Source organism: Macaca thibetana, chromosome 4 (assembly GCF_024542745.1).
Source record: "Macaca thibetana thibetana isolate TM-01 chromosome 4, ASM2454274v1, whole genome shotgun sequence".
In the NCBI taxonomy this organism is placed as follows: Eukaryota; Metazoa; Chordata; class Mammalia; order Primates; family Cercopithecidae; genus Macaca; species Macaca thibetana.
In genome coordinates this window covers 35,327,234-35,348,312 of record NC_065581.1, presented here as the reverse complement: position 1 = coordinate 35,348,312, position 21,079 = coordinate 35,327,234, and the positions used below count along the sequence as shown (strand labels likewise).

Here is a 21,079-nt window from a genome sequence, read left to right as displayed (position 1 = left end):
GGAGCAGTCAGGCTGGGGGACTATGCCCTGAGGCACCTTTCAGCCTCTTCAGGCTCCCCTTCCCATCCCCACATATCCTCACCTCAAACTGGGGCCAGTTCATGGGCATGCCGGGGCCACTGGTGCTGCGGAACCATCTGAGGTCTTCCTGAGCGTCAGCCCCCCGGATGGCCTGCTCCAGCTCACGGTACACATGGATGTAGCTGTGCTCAGGGAAATGAGGGAGGTGGAGGGCACAGATTCACCATGGCCCCTTCTCATCCTTGGTGAGGGGCCGGAGTCCACTCAGGGAAGCAGGGTGCTGGGCATGCTGCCCAGCCAGGAATCATGTGGCCTTTGCAAGAAGCAGCTCCGGGCATGCTCAGTGAACTCCCTTCTCCCTCCCACCTTAGCCATTCACCCATCACCCTGCATGTATTTCTAGAGTACGCAGTGTGCGTCATCTTGCACCCAACAGCCGCTGTGTTTGAAGCCTCATCCCTCTTGACCCCTGCAGCTCTGCCTCCCCTTCCCGTCACTATGATGTAGGGCTGGGATGCCCTGCATGCCAGTCACACCAACTGCTGGCTGTGCCTGTGCCCTCGGTGCTTGCCATGCCCAGGTACCTGCTGTTCTCAGCCAGGTTGAGGTGCCGTTTGATATCCAGCAGCACCTCCTTGAGGAAGACCAGCCGCTTTTCCTCGAATTGCTGGCACTGCTCAAACACCTGCTCCATGTTCTCCATGTACTGGGGTGTGGTCTTGCCCACGTCTTCCAGCACTTTCTCGTACTTCTCCTGTGTCTGTGGGCACCAGAATGGAGAGAGGGTGACACCTAACCAGGCCTGCAGCTCCCAGCCACCATCCTTTGCAAGGGGACCCCCAGACCCCCTGCTGCCATCCCGGCCCGGCCAGCACCTTCTGCACATCCTGCTTGCACTTGTCCACTTTGTCCTGCAGCTTCTTTTGTTGCTCAGGTGTGACCGATTGCTCTGTCTTGCTGTTCATCTCCCGTGTCATGGCCAGCTTCTCCTCTTTGCAAGCCAAATGGTAGGCCTTCTTGGCTGCCTCCAGCTGTGGGGAGGGGGGAATAGGGAGTAGGGTTTTCATCTGTGACCAGCAGCAAACATGGTCATCCATCAACTCCTCCCCTGCCCACTCCCTGGGAGCTGTGAGCCCACACTCTTAAGAGCCAGAAGGGATGCAAGCCCTGGCTCCAGATGTTCAGGAGCAGCACTCCTCCATTTGTGGCTGTGTCTCTGCTTAGCACTGCCTGCTCCCCTGCAGATACCCTCCTGTCAGGCAGTGCAGTGCCCACCCCATCTGGGGAGCCAGGGGCCAATGTGCCCGTCTGCGCTGCTGGTATCTTTCCTGGGGACAGTGCCCTCTTGCCCATGGGTCTCCTTACCCAGTGGGCACTGCCCACCCATCTGTGAATATTTCTTCCTGGAAGGCAGTGCTGCTCCCCTGTGGGCACAATCCCGGAGGGCAGTGCCCAGCCCACCCATCCATAGATGCCCTCCTTGGGATCAGCACCCTCTGATAAGACGGGCCCACCCCACCCCACCCGTGGCAGCACCCACTGAGCACCTCTTTCATCTTCTTGGCCCAAGGCTTCTGGGCCTTGCGGAAGCCATCTTCAGCCTCCTTTGTCTCCTTGAAGCCACCCATGATCTGCTTGTGATAGGCGTCCTTCTGCCAGTTCTTCACCTTCTCCAGGTCCTCATTCAGCAGGTTGTTCTTCACCTCCTGGTGCAGCTCGCTCACCTTGTCTGCCTCCGTCATTATGGCACCCCAGGCCCGCTCCAGGCTGCCATACTGTGGGCCTGAGGGAGTGGCAATAGGTCACAGGAACCTCACTGCCCCCTGCCCAGAGGCCCCCCTCACACCTCCCTTCTCTGAGGCTTTCCCCTTCCTGCCATAGCAACAGAAATGCCCTCCTCTGCTCTACATGGCCCCATCCTCTAGGGCCCACATCAACCACTATCTCCAGGAAGCCTTCCCTGACTGCTCTACCCAACTGCCACGGCCTGCAGCCCTTGCTGCATTCTTCTCACAGTATCTGCAGCTGTACCTCCCTCCTCTTTATCTCTCCCGTCAACGTGTGAGCCCCACAGAGTGGGGTCAGAGGGGGGCAGCCTGGACCCTGTGAGCTCTGACAAGCCCAGCACAGCGCCAAGCACACAGTAGGTGGGTGCTCTAGGAATGTTAGCTGAAGCTTGTGACAGATGCCAGGAGGCCACTGGGGACCAATCATTCCACATTGACTTGTTGTTTGTGTACTGGCACCAGCTCTGTGCAGGGCACTGTGCTAGGTGGTGCAGGCCCAGCCCCTGCTCTCATGGGGTTTAGAGTATACTGCAAGAGAATAACACGAACAAGTATATGTAAACCGCAACTTGAAACTGTTCTAGATTAAAGGAACCTGAAGACACGATGCATAGAGGCAATGTGCGACTGCGCTAGATCCTGGACTAGCAAGCACAATTGTTATGGTAAATGTGTGTATGAGTTGTATTCATGTCCCAAATTTGGTAGTTGAACTCTGGTTACATAAGCAAATGCTCTTGTTCTTAGGAGATAATGAAGAATTTAGGGGTAAACGGATAATGGCTCCAGCTTACTCTCAAAAGGTTCGGAACATATGCATATCAATAAACAGTCGGTGAGAAAACAAACGTGGGGCCAGTGAGTCTGGGGGAAGGGTGTGTAGGAATTCTCTGTGCTACTGTTGCAGCTTTCACACAAAGTTTGAATTATTTCAAGATAAAAAGTGTTTTGCTTTTTTTTTAATCCAACCTAAAGTTGTACAAAATACAGATGAACAGGTAAGCCTGGTTTGATCTAGGAGGGAACAGAGCCTGAAAAGGTCCTATGGCTGGTAGATGCAGGGCATGGTGCATGCAAGTATCCAGGGCTCCCAGGACCCAGACCGAGGGGGCGGGTGATGGCCTGGGGGCGCGCAGGATGTGAGCCTGGGGGAGCACCTTTCTCGATGAGCTGGCGCCAACGCTTAGCCCAGTCCGTGAGCTGCTGCCCGTACGCCTTCTCGATCTTGGCGCGCTCCTGCACGCAGTTCATCAGGTCGTTGCATAGACGGTGGCCGTCATCGATGCGCTTCACGGTCCGCTTGTAGTTCCCCACCTGGCGGCCAAGCAGCGAGCACCACTCCCGCGGGTTCCTAGCGTCCCCTGCCCCGCCCGCCGCAACCAGCACGGCCACGCCCACTGTCTCCCGCCCCGCCGTCCCGCCCACGGCCTCCGGCCCCGCCCCCGCCCCCAGCCCCGCTGCCCAGCCGCAACGCAGCAGGGAAACTGACTTTCGGAGGCTCCAGCACCCTGCGTCAGGCCCCACCGTCTACACGCACCCTCACCCCAATTTAAACATGATTTCCTCGCTGCCACAAAATGCAGAAGGATTTTTAGAATTTGGACTTGGGCTGGAATGAATTATTCATTTTGTTTTTGCGAGTTAAATCTATTATATTTATATAGAGTCATATAAGCGTTGAGTTGAGCTGCAGCTTCTTGACATAATATTATGTTTTCTAGACATCTCATTAAACGCTTATTAATTTAGGTTTGGCAGTTTTCGTCTTGGGTTTCAGGAGCCAATAGCAATTTTTTTCCTCCAGGTCTCAAATATTTCCGAAGGCCCTGAAAATGCTGGCTTCTGGCGGCGCCTGAAGGCGCCCCGTGGGGCTCTGGGAGCTCACTCCCTCTCTCTGTGTCCAGCGCTCCACCCCTGCCCACCTCAGCATCGGGGGCGAGCGAGGGAAACAGGAACAGCTGGGAAAGGCTGTGCTGTACCTGCCTGATGGAAGTGCCAGAGTCACAAAGGGCCTGTTCCCACATTGTGAAATGCCACAGGCTCTCTCTGGGGGCAGCTGTGGGGAGAGAGGGGCTCCTGGCTCAGTGGGCAGTGCTCTTGGGCCACTTCATGGCTACTGCTGCCTGTTGGACACCCAGGGCTTTGGAGGGGCCTGGGGGACTGGGGAGTGGGGCCTGAGGTCATGGGGTGAGTAATAGGGGAGCCTGGCCTCCAAACAGCCAGGCTGTCTGGTCCCCAGAATCTGGAGATCATGAGAGCCTCACCTCCCAGAAGCTGTCGGTGGTCTCCTCTGGAGCCAGTGAGGCCTCATCGTAGGAGCCGGACATGGTGTAGCCGCAGGGGGATGGACAAGTGCGGAGCTGCGGTTAGCAGGCTCAGCTGCTCATGCACTGGGAGGGCAGGAGAGAGATCCATGGAGATGAGAGAAGGGCCTTCCATCCTTTGCCCCATTCCAGTCCTGGGTCCCCAACCCGATGGGATAGGGGCTCCATGGGAGGAGGCTTGCATTAGGATGTCAGCTTCCTGTCCAGAAACTAGCTCACCAGACCTAGGGTAACCCTAAGAGTCGCCCTGTAGCACCCTCATGCCCAACTCCCCATCCCTCCTCCTTCCCCCTCCCTCGAATCAATCCTCTAGCTCCAGTATGAGCACCGCCACTCAGAAGCCAGCCCCAGCCCCAGCCCCCAGAGCTGGTTCTGTCTCCTGAACTGTTGGAGCCCAGGCTCAGCGCCGCCTCAGTTATCTGAGCCCCGGGACCCTGTAAATGCCCTTCTGGCTGCCCTTGCTGCCAACCTCAGCAGCCCCCATTAGCTCCTTACAAATCTCCTGGGAATCCCAATGTGTGGCGTCCTGGCCCACAGGTCACACCACCGAGATCTATGGGAGCATCTGGGGTGGCTGTGTCTGCCCTGGATCTGTCAGCAGGCATCACGGTTATCCAATCTAGGCCGTGCGCTGCCCCAGGGCCAAGGTGGGCACTCCCCTCCTCCCCTCCCCAGCCAGCCCTCGCTGTTACCCCAGGCAAGAATGGCTCAGTAGTCAGGAGCCAGGACTCAAGAGGGCCAGGGGCCTGGTTTTCAAAGAGGCAGCAGAGTCCAGGCTGGGCCTGGCCCGGCTGTGAGCTGCCAGCCTCTAGCTGGATCCAGGCACCAGGGGACACCTTCTTGCTTCTGCACTGCAGTCCCAGGACTATGAACCCTGATAGTGTGGATGCTCAGGGAGGGCTGGCCTCTGCAAGATTCAGCCCAACCTGGGGGTCCAGGGAACCCCCAGCCGTTACCAGCAGCTGGCTCTCAGGCTCAGGGCAGGGGCAATAACATGTAAGAATGGTTGGCTGAGGATGTCCCTTCCCCTAGGGTTCCCCATCTGTCCAGGGCCTGGGGCTCTTTCCCAGTAATAACCCCGTATTGCCTCTTGCACCCCTCAGGCATCTAAACATATTTTGTTCCCTCCCTTTTAGAAGAACCACAGACAGACTTTCCCATAAACTCGCGCACAGTGGGGGTGGGTGAGAGGGAGGATGGCTGGATTTCATCAAGGGACAAAGAAATGAGTCTGAATTTTTCTTTTCTTAACTTGGCACTTTTCACTCATAAAGCAGTACTTGCTTCATAAGGAACATTTTAAATTTAGATACAGAGAAGTAAAAAGCAGGGATGTTTAAGGAAGCATGGTCAGCCAGGTGAGCTAGGTATCCCTGGGGCCACAGTCCCTTCTAGAACCCTTAATGTCACACAGAACTCTGCCCCGACCCCTGGTAATGCATAGCTGCCAGGGGGCTGGTGGGGGGTGGGCAGGAGTTGGGTGGAGGGTACAGGCATTCCCTTGTGGGAACAAAGGTAGAACCTGAGCCATTTGTCTCTCACCCACGGTAATGGGAAAGTAACTTAATACCATACAATTGTCATTGATACAATTATGGGGTACACACCCTTCACCCAGCAACACCACTTCTAGGAATTTACTTCCAGTCAGTCAGCCAGATGATGCACAAGATTATTTACTACAGTACTGCTTGTAAACGCAAAAGGCTAGAAACAGCCCAAATACCCGTCCACAGAGGGCCGGGTCAGTAAGGTATGGTGCAGGGCTGTCTAGGAAGCTCTGTTCCTGAATGGAACCTTCCCCAGACCACATCACTAAAGCAAAAAGAGCAAGGTGTTGACCCGTGTGGCTGGGGAAAATACATAGGTAGGGAGTGTTTTGGGAGGACCACAAGAGAAACTGGTGATGGCGACCGTCTTCAGGGAATGGGGTGGCCAGGGTACGCAGGGGGAGGGAAACTTTTCTCTGTAGGTCCTTTCGTGCCCTTTTAATTTTGCCTCATGTGCATGAATTTTTTAATGTGCCTCGTGTGTATATTTTTGAAACCCTCCGGCCTGTGTTGGGGGAGAGCTGAGGGAGCTGGGAACCAGGATGGAGGGTGCTGTCAGCATGGAGGGAAGGGACAGTGCAGCTGAGACCTGGTATGTCAGGCCAAAATGCCCGACGGCTGAGACCACTCTCCACCTCGTGCAGAACAGGCCAGGCTCAGGGCTCTTGGAACTTGCTGGGGTCCACCCTTGGTGTTGGCAGGTAATGTGTCTCTCCAGCTTCCAGCTGAGGGAGCATGCGTAGTGGAAACAGCTCCAACCTCGGGGTCCCTGCTCTGCTACCAACCTGCTGTGCGGCCATGGGCAATTCGCAGGCCTTTCTGGGCCTTGGTGGGAAATGAGGATGATATAACTGACTTAAGGATTAGATGAGGTGGTTAGTGTCCAGCCCATGGCAGACTCCAGGCCCTCCCAACTCCAGCTTCAGTTCTGACCCACAAAGGGGTGGGCTCAGGAACAAGAGCCAGGAGACAGTGTGTGAATCCCCCATCATGTGACTAGACACACGTTCCCACCCCGCCTCTGCCTCTTCCAAACTAGCCTCACACCCCCACCCTGGGGGCAGGCAGGAGGCTCAACTCGGGACAAATGCCATGTCCTTCTTGAAGGGCAGTCGGTACCTGCTGTCACTAAAAAGGCTGCATCTCTCACCGTCAGAAAGGGATGTGGCTGGCACCTGGCACTCCCTGTGGGCAAACTCGACATGCTCTTAACCTTCCTCAACCTTTCAAAGGGGCATGAGGCCCATCTGCCTTCTCTCACCAGTGGCTATGAGGCTAACTCAGCCCTGAAGACCCTTTAGTGTCTCAATAAATGACAGCTGGCATTGATTGGGCACGTACCATTCACATGTCGAATCTACCTCCTGTAATCCTCACCACAATCTGACCAGGCAGATTCTGCTGTCACCCCACACTGTAGCTGAGAATCCAGGGACTCAGGGATGTAACAGGGACAGAGCTTGTCCAGGTACCAAGGGGAGAAGTGAGCCCAGGGCATCACAGCATCCATCCCTGCGTGATCTTATGATTTAAGGCTGTCACAGCAATGACGGTGGCCAGCAGGCAGTGAGGGCCGAATGTCCCACACACGGTGCACAGCACTGCGTGTGGGAGCTCAATGAATAGACAATGGCCATGTGACATGGGAACTGCTGTTACACTGAGCAGCGAGGTAACCTGCCAGAGGTTGCTAATTGTGATGATTAATTTCAGGGGTCAGCTTGATGGGATTAGGGGATACCTGGAGAGCTGGTGAAGCATTATTTCTGGGTATGCCTGTGAGGGTGTTTTGGAAAGAGGATGGCATTGCAATCAGTGGACTGAGGAAGGAAGATCTGCCCTCATGCAGTGTGGGCGGGCACCACCCAGTCGGCTGAGGGCCCAGAGAGAAGGAAGAGGCAGAGGAAAGGTGAGTTCTGACTCTCTTCTGGAGCTGACACGCTCCTCCTGCCCGTGGACATCAGATCTCCAGGTTCTGTGGCCTTTGGACTCAGGGACTTTGCATGAGCAGCCCCTGAGGTCCTCAGGCCTTTGGCCGCAGATTGAGAGTTACCCCACTGGCCCCCCGGTTCTCAGGCCTTTGGACTTGGAGCCATGGTACTGGCTCACCTGGCTCAGCAGCTCACAGACGGCGTAACATGGGACTTCTTCACACTCATGTGAGTCAGCTCCCCTACCAAATCCCCTCTCATCCATCCTTTTCTACCTACCTATCTATCCATCTATCATCCATCCATCCATCCATCCACCCATCCATCCAACTGGTTCTGTCTCTCTGGGGAGCCTAATACACACAGCTAGGGAAAGGTGCAACTGGGATTTGAGCCCAGCGTCCAGATCCAGAGCGCACACTCCTGACCACCATACTATCATTACATAGAGAGGTGTTGACATTAACATTGGCTATCACTAGCTAGCGTTTACCGAGTGCCTACTGTGTGCTAGGTACTGCTCTAGATGCTTTATGTGTGCCTTATTTTCATTTACAGATGGGGAAACTGAGGCACGGAGTGATTAAAATAGTGCACCCATGGCCTTTGAGACAGTAAACAGCGGAGCTGGGATTCAATCCTCACTCCAGCCAAAGCCCCTGCTGCATGGCCCCTGCTGAGCCTCATTCCCCGGGAGCCCTGCGGGAGAGCAGAAGCAAGGCTTACTGAGCACTTCCTCAGGACAGGCCCTCGCACCAGCACCGCATTCATTCTCGCAGCAGTCCTCACAGGGAGGGGCTTCCTCTTTTTCTTCTTGCGGAGACCACACTCAGAGAGGTAAACCAAGATCACACGGCTACAGGGTGGCAGAGTGAGGACTGACCCTGGGGCCTGTGCAGCACAAAGTAGGATTACAACCCAGACTCTGGAGCCAAATAACCTGGATTCGAACCCTGGCTCTCTCATGTATGGGCTGTGAGACTGTGCGTGGATCTCTTCCTCTTCCCAGGCCTCGGCGCCCTCATTGGTAAAATGGGCTGTTGCAAGGATTAAACGGAGCACTAGACCTTGGGCCACCGGACCGCGCCTGACACACGGTGAGCTTTCCACAAATGTCGGCGCTCACTATCCATCCACCACTGCCGTTGCCTGTAGGCAACAGCTCCATCTCAGGGGTAGCCCTCTCTTTCTGTGGAGCCAGGAAGGGTCTTGCCTTTCTTGTCCATGAGGATGATGCAGCCTGTGAAGTGCAGAATGGGGGGGTGCAGGGCTCTGGAGCCAGCAACCCCAACTACTACCAGTGAGATGTGGGCCAAGTCTGTAATGGAGGCCTCAGTGACAAAGGAGCCCCAGGGTGAAAAGCGTCTCTCCTCAGGCCCAGGCATCTCCTGACAGCTGCCTCTAGGAGAACCCGGAAGGCAGGGCCCTCAGCTGTGTTCCACCTACTCCTGGCTTGAGGAAGGGAGAGAGGAATTAAGAGCATGAGCCTGGAGAGGCCAGGCCTGGTGTGGACCAAGGCGCTGTGTGGATTCCTACCTCAGTGGTCACCAACCACAGGCCTGGGAGTCACCCAGCTGCTCCCAGACACCGGCAGGTCCTGAGCCTCCACCTCCTCCCTGTCCTTGCTATATTATTCTCCACAGCCCTCGTCACCACCAGACATGCCATCCACAGCACGGCATTCATCACGTTGCGTGTCCTCCTTCCCACAGGAATGTCACTCAGTCCGGTCAGCGGTGTTTATCTGTCTGGTTCTCTGCCGTATTCCCAGCATCCAGTGCAGTGCTGGCCACAGAGTACGTGGGCAGTGCACTTTTGTTGAATGAATGAATGAATAAATGCCAAGGACCTTCTGAACATTGACTTAATAAACCGCAGAAATGATGAATTTCTATCCCAGAGCCAGACACAGCTACCTGCACACAGTGGGCACCCAGCCAATGTTGACAATGATGATGATGACACAACCAGAGCCAGGAGCCAGGAGGAGGTCCCGAGTCCCACCCACCCTCTGTCTCCAGGCCGGGCTTCTCCTGGAGATCCCTTCCCTCCTCTTGGCCAGCCCTCAGGGTCCGGTTCCAGGGTCTCCTCCTCCCTGTGGTCCTAGGACCATCCTGCCCTCAGCATGGCGCCCTCCGTCCTCAGGGGTGCTGCAGCACGCAGGCAGCATCAACGACACAGCAATTTTGAGTGCCTACTGTGTGCCATTGTGAGCACCTCCTCACACGCTTTATCTCCAAACCTCACAGCCCACTGAGATGGCTGTTGCCTTCCCTAGTCTACAGATGAGTACCTGAGTCTCAGAGAAGTTAGATAACTTGTCCAAGGTCACACAGCAGGGAGGAGGCAGAACCAGACTCAGACCCAAGGGTGGTCCTTCCCCTGCCCCTGCTCCCAGCTCTCTGTGGGTGTCACTCCAGCCCTCCTGGCCTAAGGCCTTCTCCCCTGCCCGGAACAGGCTCAGCTCAGGGACAGGGCCATGGAGAAACCAGAGCTGCCTGCCTCTTCCCCAGGGTCGCAGGTCCCACAGACATTCCCAGCAGCGCCCCCCCAACCCACCCCTCGCCTCACCCAGAGATAGACCGACAGGCTCACAGCGCCCGGCCTGGGCCACACAGCGCCTCTGAACCATCTCTGGGAGCTGGGGCTCCGAATGCAACGGGGAGGATTCAAGTCAGCTGAGATGCACCGCGTCCACTAGAGCCTCTGCCCTTTTCTCATGTCTCCCCATAACCCAGCCTAGGGCATATGCCATCCTCCCTCCTGTCACTCACCCCTCCCCCAGAAAAAGCCTGCTTCCCTTCAAGGGCCAGCTCAGTCCCTGTCCCTCCAAGAAGCCTTCCCCAAATACCCCAGCCCTCGCCTACCCCTCCCCTCATCTGACACCAACCCTGTGGTGCCATTCTTAGGCATGTTCTGCCCTAAACAGTCTTGCTGGTTCAGGAGTGGCAACCTGCTGTCCCAAAAAGTCGATTAGCACAATAGCTAACAGCACCAAGGGGCCAGACAGAATGTCTGGAGATGAGGTTCAAATCCCGGCTCTGCCACTGACCTTGGCAAGTTAGTTAAACTCTCTGTGCCTCAGTTTCCTCATCTGCAAAATGGAGGTGATGATAGCACCTACCCCGTGGGATTGGTGTAGGAGGAAATGAGTGCACATAAGGTCCAGAGTTCACCTGCAGTATTATGGGTATTAACAGGTACAGAGTCTTCATGACAGGAGCCTCATCTCTCTGGATCACCTGGCTCCCCTTCTCCCCTCCTCAGCTAACACCCCCAGAGTCCTTCCAGGACTGTTGGGCCTCACCTGGGACCTTCAGATCTCCAGGTCCCCCATGAAAGGAAGATCTCAGGCCTGGCTTCCTCTTGCTTTCTCTTTAGGTCTGAAAACCAGTCCCCTGGACTGCCATCCCTTCTAACCTGGGGTGTTCCAGGCAGTCCCCAAGGGGCCTGCTTATTAGAAATGATGATCCCGAGGTGAGGAGGAAGGAGGAGGATGGAAACACAAATAGGGAGACTCAGGGAGGCAGAGCTCAAACCTTACTCAAGTTTGGAGGGCTCCAGAGAGGCCCAGGGCAAAGGGGACCAGGTGGGTTCATCCCAGCTAGGAAGGGACCCAAGGTACCCCTTGGTGGTCCACCTGTGAGAACAGGTAAGCCTCAGACACAGCCTCAGGCACCCCAGCCTCTGTGGCTGGCCCTTCCTCCTCCCTAGCCCACTCCTGGTCTGACCTTTCACCCTTCACCATCCCTGTGCTCTCCTCCTCTGGCCACCCTCTTAAGAGCCCAGACCCTCTCTCTCCTCCCGAAAATCACCCCAAAAAGCTCACATCCCTCCCCTGCTTTCAAGTCAAGTAGACAAGACACCATTTTGCACAGCCCACATCTTTAGAGGGCCTCTAAGCCTGTTCCAGGTGGGGCAGGTTCATCAGGGAATAAGACCAGCCCTTCCCTCATGGAGCTTACACTCCAGCACAGGCAAAAAGCCAAGAAGCAAATATAATAAATATCACCACATTAGGTGGTGACAACAGTTCAGAGAAAACTCAGCCAGCGTGAGGGACAGGGCAAAGGGTAGTGGAGAGCCGCTGGAAGGTGGTGTATATATACCCCAGCTCCCCTGCCCTCCTGGACTGAGTCAAAGGTGTGTTCAAAATGTCTCCCAGAGCTCCCCAACTGGAGTGAGCTGAATTACCTGCAGTGGTAACTTGCTTGGTAAAGCAACCTGTTTTGGCCGCCTATTTCCCTATCTCATTTCCCCACCCTCAGTGTTTCTGTGGGCCACCTCCTAAATGAATCATATCCTTGTCTTGGGGTTGGCTTCTGGGGGAGCCCAAAGTGAGATGCCCACAGATGGGGAGGCAGGGGCAGGAGCTTGTTGGGAAGGCAGGGCCCCCTCCTGTCTGCTCTGGGGCATCTCTTTTCTCAAGACCAGTCAGCACACACTTGGCCGCTCTGCAGGGGTGTGTCTGTCCTAAGCCCACTGCCTCTGTGGCTGCCTAGAGAGCAGGGGCCACGCCGCCCCCTCTGTGGGCAGCCCTCCTGGTGGGAGCGCAGCACGTTTTTGCAACACAGGGAACACAAGGATGAGTTCCGACCAGGAAGAAGCGGCCGTGGCCCTCCCGCTTCAGTGGCTTGCGTTGGGATGCTTGCGGCTCGCTCTCTTCCTGGGCCTGGACTGGCAGAGCTGCTGTGGCCACAGCTGGGGTGGAGAAAAGGAAGACGTGCAGACCCAGGGCAGGCCCAGCGTCCTGTCTGACCCAATGTCCCTGAGGCAACGGCCCAGGTAGACGGGCATCATCTTCCCCTGTGAGGATGGAATCATAGGCCCCCACGACAGCACAGATGCTGAGCCAGCCCCCAAGGGAGACACTCCTGGCTTTACACTGCAGCCCTGATTCTCAGAGTGCGGAGCTGGGCTATAGCAGTGAGTAAGACAGAAAACCCCCTCCCTTGTGGGGCTGACATTATAGAGGGGCTGAGCAGGCAAGAAACGAGATAAATAAGTGGTAATCAAGGATGTTAGAAGGTGACAGGCTGTGAAGGAAAGCAAGGCAGGGGAGGGGACAGGGAGGGAAGATGGGGGACAGGAGTGGTGCTTTTGTTTGCAGAATGGTCACAGAAGGTCATTCTGAGCAGGTGGCCTTGGAGCAAAGGCCTGAGGGAGGTGGGGAGAGAGCCAGGCAGAGCACTCAGGCAGCCTGAACAGCCCGTGCAAAGGCCCTGGGGCAGAAGCCGGCTGCCAGGGTTGAGGAGCAAGGGGGTCATGTGGCCTGCGAAGATGAGGGAAGGGGAGGGGTGAGGCTGAAGAGGTTGAGGGAGGGGACTGGGGAGGGCCTTGTAGGTCAGAAGGAGGCCTTTAGCAGAGTGAGATGGGAGCCACTGCAGGGTTTGGGAAGAGGTGGGATGTGATCTGGCTTCTGTTTTAAAGGATCTATGGCTGCTGGGGGAAGAGCAAACCACGGTGGGGCAGAGTGGGCAGGGAAGCTCTAGGAGGTGGCTGCCGTCCCCCAGGTGAGGGAAGATGGGGGCTCAGAATAAGGAGGTAATGTTAGAAGGAGTGGGAAGAGGCTGGAGTCTGGAAGTGCTGTGGCATTCCAGCCAACAGGATCTGCCGATGGTTTTGGATGTGACGGTGAGATGAGAAGTCAAGGATGGCTCCTGCCGGACCAGCTGGCAGATAGAGCTGCTGTTTACTGAGCTGGGGATACTGAGGGAGGAACGGTGTTGGAGGGGATGGGAGCTCAGTTCTGGAGCCCTGAGATGCCCATGGACAGCCAGCTGGAGATACCTCCTCACCCTTGCCAGCTCCTGCACGGGGGTCAAGGGCAGTGAGGAGGGACCAGCCAGGAGCCAGATTGTTCCTGTGTCTCAGGCCCCAGCCCCTGCTGAGCTCTAGGCCTCTCAGTGCTCCTGGGGCCTCCCTCAAGCTCCCTTTCACATGAGAAGGCCTGCCAGGGGAGGTCAAGTCTCAATCCGGCTTCCAGGTGGGTACCCTGGGCTGTGGGTGCGTTGTGTGCAATGAAGTGGGGCAGGGAAATGTGTCCCAGAAGTCCATCCTGGTGGACTCACTGCCCCAGAATCTGGTGGCAAGAATGTGGGAGAAAGACAGAGCAAGCACAGGCAGCCCCAAGCCGACCTGTGAAGCAGCAACCTGACAGGGAGGGGCCTGGGCCCAGAGGAGGCAGGCCAGGGGTGGGAGGTCGGGGCCAGGCCTGGAGGGCCTGCTGAGTGGACAGACACTCCTTCAGCTCTCACCCGAAGAACCTGCCCTCCAGGCCTCACCAGCCCCTGCTCCGTGGAGGTGGGGGCGGCTGCTGACAGGCGACTGAGGCCAGCAGGCCCTGCTGCAGGAGGTGAGGCAGGGCAGATACCAGCTCCCACCCTGGTCGGGGAGGAGGAGAGTGCAGGGTTCGGAAGAGCAGGGGCAGGCAGTGTCAGTGCGCACAGGCGAATCTGCATCCCATTTCTGCCAACCCGAGACCTGCCCTTCTCCCTCCTAGGCCCTTGATCCCAAAGTGGGAGCCCCCAAGTCCAGCACTCTGGATGTGCATCTAACGTTTGCAGAAGTGAGCAGAGCCACACCAGCTTCTCAGTGTGTATTCCCTTCCCCATCATGCGACCCCCTCCTCAGCCCCTGCACCAGGCCCTCTGACCCGAGTGCCAGGGGAAGGGGTCACCCCACACTGTGGTCCAGCAAAAGACCCAGCTGGGCTCTCAGGGGGTGCGGCAGAGAAAGCAGGTGGAGAAGGGCAGGACCTTAAGCACGCCCATAGTTGCACACATCAACCTTCTGCCCCCTCTCAGGCTAGCATCTCCTCCCTATGCCACCCAAGGAGGCTCAGCTCCAACCAGGGCAAACCTGGACCAGGTGTGCCCCACCCATGCACTCCTGTGGGCCCCCTCCTGTCCCCTCCCTGCCCAGAGTTGGGACAGAGGGCCCAGCTCCTCCCCTGCACCCCACCCCGCCCCCTCCTGAACAGCTGGCAGAGGCTCCTCCGCAGTGGCAGTGCCGGAGAGCTCCCCCAGCAGCAGGAGTCTGTCCCCAGGATCACTGCAGCAGAGGGACAGAGAGCGCAGGAGGGAGGGCCACAGGCACTCTCACCCCATCAGAGGCCTGCTCCCTGGTGCCCCAACTTGGAGGCCCTGGGCTTGCTGGGGATGGGCACGGGGGTTCTTTGGGAGATCAAGGGTTGGGGAGAGTTCACTAAGTCTCCAGGGAGAACGAGGAAGGGCAAGGGCCTGAGGATGGGGCAGGAGGTAGATGCCTCTGGCCTGACCAGGGGGCTCTAAGCCCAGTGCCTGAGACCATCCAGGGCCAGCAGGGAGGCTCTGGCGTCATCGGGAGATGGTGGGAGGTGAGTCTGCTTATCCCAAACAGCCAGAGCCTAGCAGTGCCTTGAGTGGGACTGGGGCATCCTTACTCCTCCCTGCCCTCTGCCGCCTACCCTGTCTAGCTTCAGACTGTGGGTCCCTGGAGGCTCCAGCCTCCGTCGGCCTGCTGCCCCAAGGAGGGGGCATGGCTGCAAAGTCAGGACCTGTGGCGGTGGTGGAGACAAGAGGTACAGAGGAGGAAAGGCAACAGGGACAGTCCCCCAATGAGGAGGATCAAGGTTCTGACAAGACCTCTCAGGATGCTGGCTGCACCCCACAGCCCACTCCCCAGCAGGTCCCTGGCCCAGCCCCTCCGGATGGCCTGTTTGGCTCCTACCAGGTGCCGCCGGTAGGAAGGCAGGGCAGTCCCGTTCCCCACTCTCCACACAGCCTCTTCCAGCCATCGAAATGCCTACCTGGGCCCCTGTGGGCACCAAGCTGCGGGCAGGTAGGAGCTTACTGCCCCCGCTGGGCCAGGCCAGGGCCGGAGGGGCTGGCTGTCCTCTTTCTCCTCCGTGGTGGCGGGCGGAGAGGGGGCCTGGCGCCGGGCTGGGGGCTCTGTCCTCTAGGGTTCCCTCCACTGCTCACTCAGGAAGGCAGCAGCGCCAGAACTGCAGGAGCCAGCTCCCTCCACCGCTGCCTCCTCCCCACTCCCCCCTCCCGACCCGCCTCCTTCTCCAGCCACCCACCTCCTTCTGCTCGTTTCTATGGCAACTGGGCAATGCTCTGCACAGACAGCCTCCCTCCCATGTACAGCAGGGGACGCCCGCCTCCCGCACGGCGCCGCATCAACATGGGCACACACGCACACACCTCACGGCCACAGACAGGCTGGTGGGTACACAGGCTCAGCCGCCGCCCTCGCCTGGGGAGCCCTGCTCCATCCCCTTTCTCCCCTTTCTCCCCAAGATCCCACCTCCCAACCGTCCTTCCAGACAGCTGCACATTTCCATGCACTTCGCTTGGGTCCTTAAAATCTCAGCGCATGCTGCTCTGTGAGGCATTTCTATTTGTTTAATCATTTATTCTCTCATTTGATGAAAACTCAAGATTTTGAGTTTTTTCTAGGCCAGGCTGAGTGTGAGAGACGCTCATGCACAACCTCGTGCCATGAGACCTCATACCCATTTTACAGATTGGAAGCTGAGGGCCACAGCAGTAAAAGAATTTGAGTGTCCAAGGTTCCTGGGCTAGCTGTCGGCACTGAGACCTTGTGATGCCAGTTCCGACGCTTCTCCCACAGGCCATGGCTGCCACACACCAGTCAAGCGCACACAGGGGTGGCCCATACACACTCATATGTGTCCAGGACATGTGCACCCCAATGACACACTTACAGATACAAACACCCATTACATATATTTGCACACATGCATTTCCACAAGTCTGTGTATCTTCCTACACACGCACCTATAACACACACACGTAACTGTGACACTAATATCAGCATATGCACATCTTGAAGACACGTGCACACACATCTACATGGATTCAGAACCTGTAACACACAAACCCTTCCTACACAAACTCACCGTGGCACACACAAGCCCTGATGCTAGCCTCATGGGCGGGGTTCAGTGATGGGAGTAGAAGTGTCAGGATCAAGGGGCTGAATAATGAGTGGCCTCCCGGGGAGGATTTGCCTGTCTGCTCCGCCCCACCTGGGGATCAGGCACTAATCTGATCTCAGCAGTGTCTCAGCTCTGCTGCTGAAGGGGAATGCAGTGGGGGTGGAGACCGGGCCCACCCTCCCTCACTCTCATTCTGAAAATCCACTCTAGATCCCCCCTAGAGCCCCCTCAGCCTAGGGGGCTCACACATATCCCTACTCACCCCTCTAGCATCGGTACTTGGAGTTATGACAGGGCACAGTAAAATGACTCTCCCCAAGAAGAGAATTCCAGGCTTCACACAGGCTTCTAGACTTCTGCCACCCCCCAGGAGGGACAGTGTGGGTGGTGGGTGGCAGGAGACCAGAGTGGGGACTGGGGCCCCGGACACACAGCATGCCCCACAGGACGTGCTGTCCCCAGCCCAGCACCACCGCAGGGCCTCAGGCAACGGTCACTGCAGCCCCTGTGCCCCAGGGTAATTTTCAGGGACCCCACGCTCCCCAGAGAGGGCAGATACAACAGAAAGGAACCAGAAGCCACCACAAATTAAGAGAAAGGCCCTCCGGGCGCGGTGGCTCAAGCCTGTAATCCCAGCACTTTGGGAGGCCGAGACGGGCGGATCACGAGGTCAGGAGATCGAGACCATCCTGGCTAACACGGTGAAACCCCGTCTCTACTAAAAAATACAAAAAACTAGCTGGGCGAGGTGGCAGGCGCCTGTAGTCCCAGCTACACGGGAGGCTGAGGCAGGAGAATGGCGTAAACCCGGGAGGCGGAGCTTGCAGTGAGCTGAGATCCGGCCACTGCACTCCAGCCTGGGCGACAGAGCGAGACTCCGTCTCAAAAAAAAAAAAAAAAAAAAAAAAAAAAGAGAAAGGCCCTCTTTTAATAATAATGATAGCTCCTCCGTATTCAGCACTTCCAAGACCCCTCTCAGTCACAAGGCTGCTGCTGGTGAAACTCAGACATAATTGCATGACGCATCCCAGTATTAGAGATGTCAAGAGATAAGAGAAAAATCATCTCTGGATAGAGAAATGGGGCATTTCATCCATCCAACAGACACTGACTAGGCATCTACCATGTGTCAGAGATGGTTCTAGACACTGAGATATAGCTGTGAGCAAAACAGAGTCCCTGCCCTTGAGGAGATGACGAGCTAGTGGGTTCCCGGAAAGCCTGGGCCTGTCTCAGGGGCTCTCCCACAGTCTTTGGCTGTCACAGGGCCTTGCATGGTGAGGCTACTGGACTGATTAGGAAATAGGCTCTGAGAGATTGAACAGTTTGTCCACAGTGACAAAGGCAGCCAGTGGCTAGGCTGGGATTCGAGCCCTCAGCCTGCCAAGCCTTTTCCAGTGCCTCACGTGGATTCCATTAAGAAAGATCTGATTGGGAAACACGGCACCAGCCACTCAGTTTCTAAAAGTTTCATAGCCAAGTTCGCTTCTATCCTTAGATCAAAGGTAGGATGAGATCGTAAGTACTTGAAGTCCCAATCAAGTGGTGGGCACAAGGACTCCACAATCAACCTCAGAAGTGACTTCCATCCTTGCCTTCCTTGGGCCAGAAGTCTGATGTCAGCCATCCCCAGGCCTGGAGGTCCTTGGCAGGGAGTTCAGGTCAAGGCCTAGGCCAGGAGGGTGGGGACTCCCAGTGCCCAAGAGCAGAGGCTTCCTAGAGAGTGAGAAGGCCTCAGCTGGGGGACAGGGAGGGATTGAGTTCCCAGGTGCTGTAAGCAGAGCCCCCTGCCCACCTGCCGGCCCCCAGCCCTGGATCATCTTTCTCCTAAAGAGCCGGGCTCCATCCAAGGATACCAAAGACAGCTGCCCTCCCACCCACCCCTCCGTCAGCCTGATCCGGCCCCATCTGCTGCCTAGCAGACCCCACGTCCTGTCCTCCCACACTCACGGATTCCAGACAGGCCCTGTGGAAGAAGCTGACCCCTTCTGTCTCCCCCTCCTTCCCCAGCCCAGAGAGGATCCACCCCCACCCCACCCCCACTGGCAGCCTAATCTGGCCCCATCTGCTGCTGGGAATGAAGGCCCTCTACTCTCCCACTTGCAGGTCCCACACTGGCCCAGGGACACCCCCTACATTATGTATACACACACACACGTATGCATACACACACACGTACACGCACACACACACTCCATGCCCAACCTCAGCTCCTGTTCCTGAACCTTAGCCATGCTCCTGTCCCATAGGCGAGATCAGAGGAGGGTGTCTGGCCCACGCCACAAGGCAGCGGCCCTCATGCCCGTGGGAGATGCCTACTCCTTCTGTCAACCCCCTCCTTGCCTCCTTATCCAGCTCCCCAAAAGCATTCATTGCCCCCTCTCCCCAGCTCGGCACAGTTATCCCACGTGTTCCCCAGAGCCAGGGAAAATGCAATCAGTGCTCATTAGCTGCTGCTTTGCATCTCATCTGCATAATATTCCCATGACTGTCAAAATGCCAGAATCCTCCCCAACCCCAGCCCACAATAGGCAGGGCTGGCCAGCTCTAGAGAAAGAAAATGGAAAGGCTTTAGTGGGATTCTGTGTGGGCGGCTGAGCACATGGAGTGGGTACTTGGGAGGGGGAAGATCAGGGGAGAAAATGTCCAGTGGCCCTGGCAGGCACCCGGAGGAGGAGCAACAAATATTACAATCACTGAGTCCCTGCTACATCTAGGCACTGTGCATGGTGCTTTATACCGTATCCACTGTTTTTTCACAATGAGCTATTTTACAGGTGTGGAAACTGAGGCTCCGGGCAGTTAAGGCCTGGCTATCCAAGGCCCAGCGGCCTGTGCACCACCTGGAAGCTGGTCAGAAATGCAGCATTTCAGGTCCCACCCCAGACTTCCCGCATCAGAATCTGCATTTTCACAAGATCCCAGGTGATTAGAGTGTGAGACTCCTAGGTTAAGGGGCTGGCCCCATACTGTAATACACAGCTGCAAGATGAAGCTGGTGTCAATACTGAGGTGTCTGACTAAATCCCATGCTAGTTTCTTCGTGCATTTAACAAGCATTTCCTGACTGCAGCTATGTGCCACACTGCTCTAGGGTGGAGCACGGTAGATAAACAGACGACGTCCATGACCTCAGGGAGATTTCATGCCAAAGGGAGACACATCATAAATAAATATGTTCAAATGGTGAGCAGTGCTACCAAGAAAAATAATGTGGGCTGTGTGCAATGGCTCACGCCAGTAATCCCAACATTTTGGGAGGCCGAGGCGGGCAGATTGCCTGAGTTCAGGAGTTCTCGACCAGCCTGGGCAACACGGAGAAACCATGTCTCTACTAAAATACAAAAAATTACCCAGGCGTGGCGGCATGCACCTGTAGTCCTAGCTACTTGGGAGACTGAGGCAGGAGAATTGCCTGAACCCGGGAGGCAGAGGTTGCAGTGAGCCGAGATCACACCACTGCACTCCAACTCGGGTGAGAGCGAGACTGTCTCAAAATAATAATAACAATAATAATAATATTAATAACGTGGGTTAAAGAGACAGAGAGTATGAAGCAGGAACATTTTAGAATCCCCCTTTGAAGAGATGACATTTGAACAGAGATCTAAATAAAGGGAGAAAGGGAGGTATGTGATGGTTTGAAGGAAGAGTATTTCTGGCAGAGGGAACAGCAAAGGTAAATGTCCTAGAGGTGGGAGTAAGCTGAGCACAATGAAAGCAGCCCACAGCTGAATGGTTGGATGGGTGGATGGGAGGATGGATGAATGGATGGTAGGTAGAGCAAACCAGACAGAGAGAGGTGGCAAACGAGGTAGTGATAAAGAAGAGGCAGGCAGGGGCTGGCTCCCAGAGGGCCTTGTAGGCCATGGTGAGGACTCTGAATTTTATTCTAAGTATGAAGGGAAGCCATTGGTACTTTTGAGCAAGGGGAGAAAGGGATCTAAATTATGTTTTCAGAAGATCACAGTGGTTTTTACATGGAGAAGTGATTAGAAGGAGACCAGAGCAGAGGCAAGGAGACTAGTTAAGAAGCTTTTGCAATATTTAGTGCTAATAGCCATGAAAATGCATGTCCAAGAATGTTCATAGAAGCTTCATTCTTCATATCTCCAAACTGGAAGCAACCCAAATGCCCACCCACAGAGGGGTTGACAAACAAATTGTGCCGTTTACTGCATGTAGTTGAGGTAGTTTGCTGTGTGGGATTTCACTGTATAAATTCTACTGTGTGGTTTGTTCACATAGTGAAATACTACACAGCAATGAAAAAAATCCCACTATACATAATCACATGGATAATCTCAAGACATCATGCTGATTCTGTACACTAATAACAAAGAATTTCTGACAAATTCTGAAAGTTTTCTAAAATTTCTGAATTTCTGAAAAAAATTTAAGAAACCAATTCTATTTATAATAACATCAAAAAGAATAAAATACTTGGAATAAAGTTAACCTAGGAGATGAAATACTTGTAAACTGAAAACTATAAAATATTGATGACATAAATTAAAGAAGA

The 21,079-nt window shown here is 55.7% G+C and overlaps 2 protein-coding genes across 5 annotated transcripts in view; one reads left to right on the top strand and one right to left on the bottom strand.

Moving 5' to 3' along the window:
* RPS10 (ribosomal protein S10) overlaps positions 1-21,079 on the top strand; it is a 624,010-nt gene that overhangs the window by 511,288 nt on the left and 91,643 nt on the right. The gene's annotated exons all lie outside the window — the stretch shown is intronic.
* PACSIN1 (protein kinase C and casein kinase substrate in neurons 1) overlaps positions 1-21,079 on the bottom strand; it is a 64,240-nt gene that overhangs the window by 2,195 nt on the left and 40,966 nt on the right. Inside the window, exons 1-7 of one of the 2 annotated variants that reach the window (XM_050787707.1) lie at positions 15,061-15,084; positions 4,073-4,198; positions 2,966-3,122; positions 1,569-1,804; positions 897-1,052; positions 606-781; positions 83-203 (exon numbers count right to left, since the gene is read on the bottom strand). In XM_050787707.1, the coding sequence (XP_050643664.1) occupies positions 83-203; positions 606-781; positions 897-1,052; positions 1,569-1,804; positions 2,966-3,122; positions 4,073-4,135 (909 nt within the window). In that variant the 5' untranslated portion in view covers positions 4,136-4,198; positions 15,061-15,084. Of the gene's footprint in view, positions 1-82; positions 204-605; positions 782-896; positions 1,053-1,568; positions 1,805-2,965; positions 3,123-4,072; positions 4,199-15,060; positions 15,085-21,079 lie in introns of those variants that run through there. The other variant, XM_050787706.1, reaches the window with a different exon arrangement.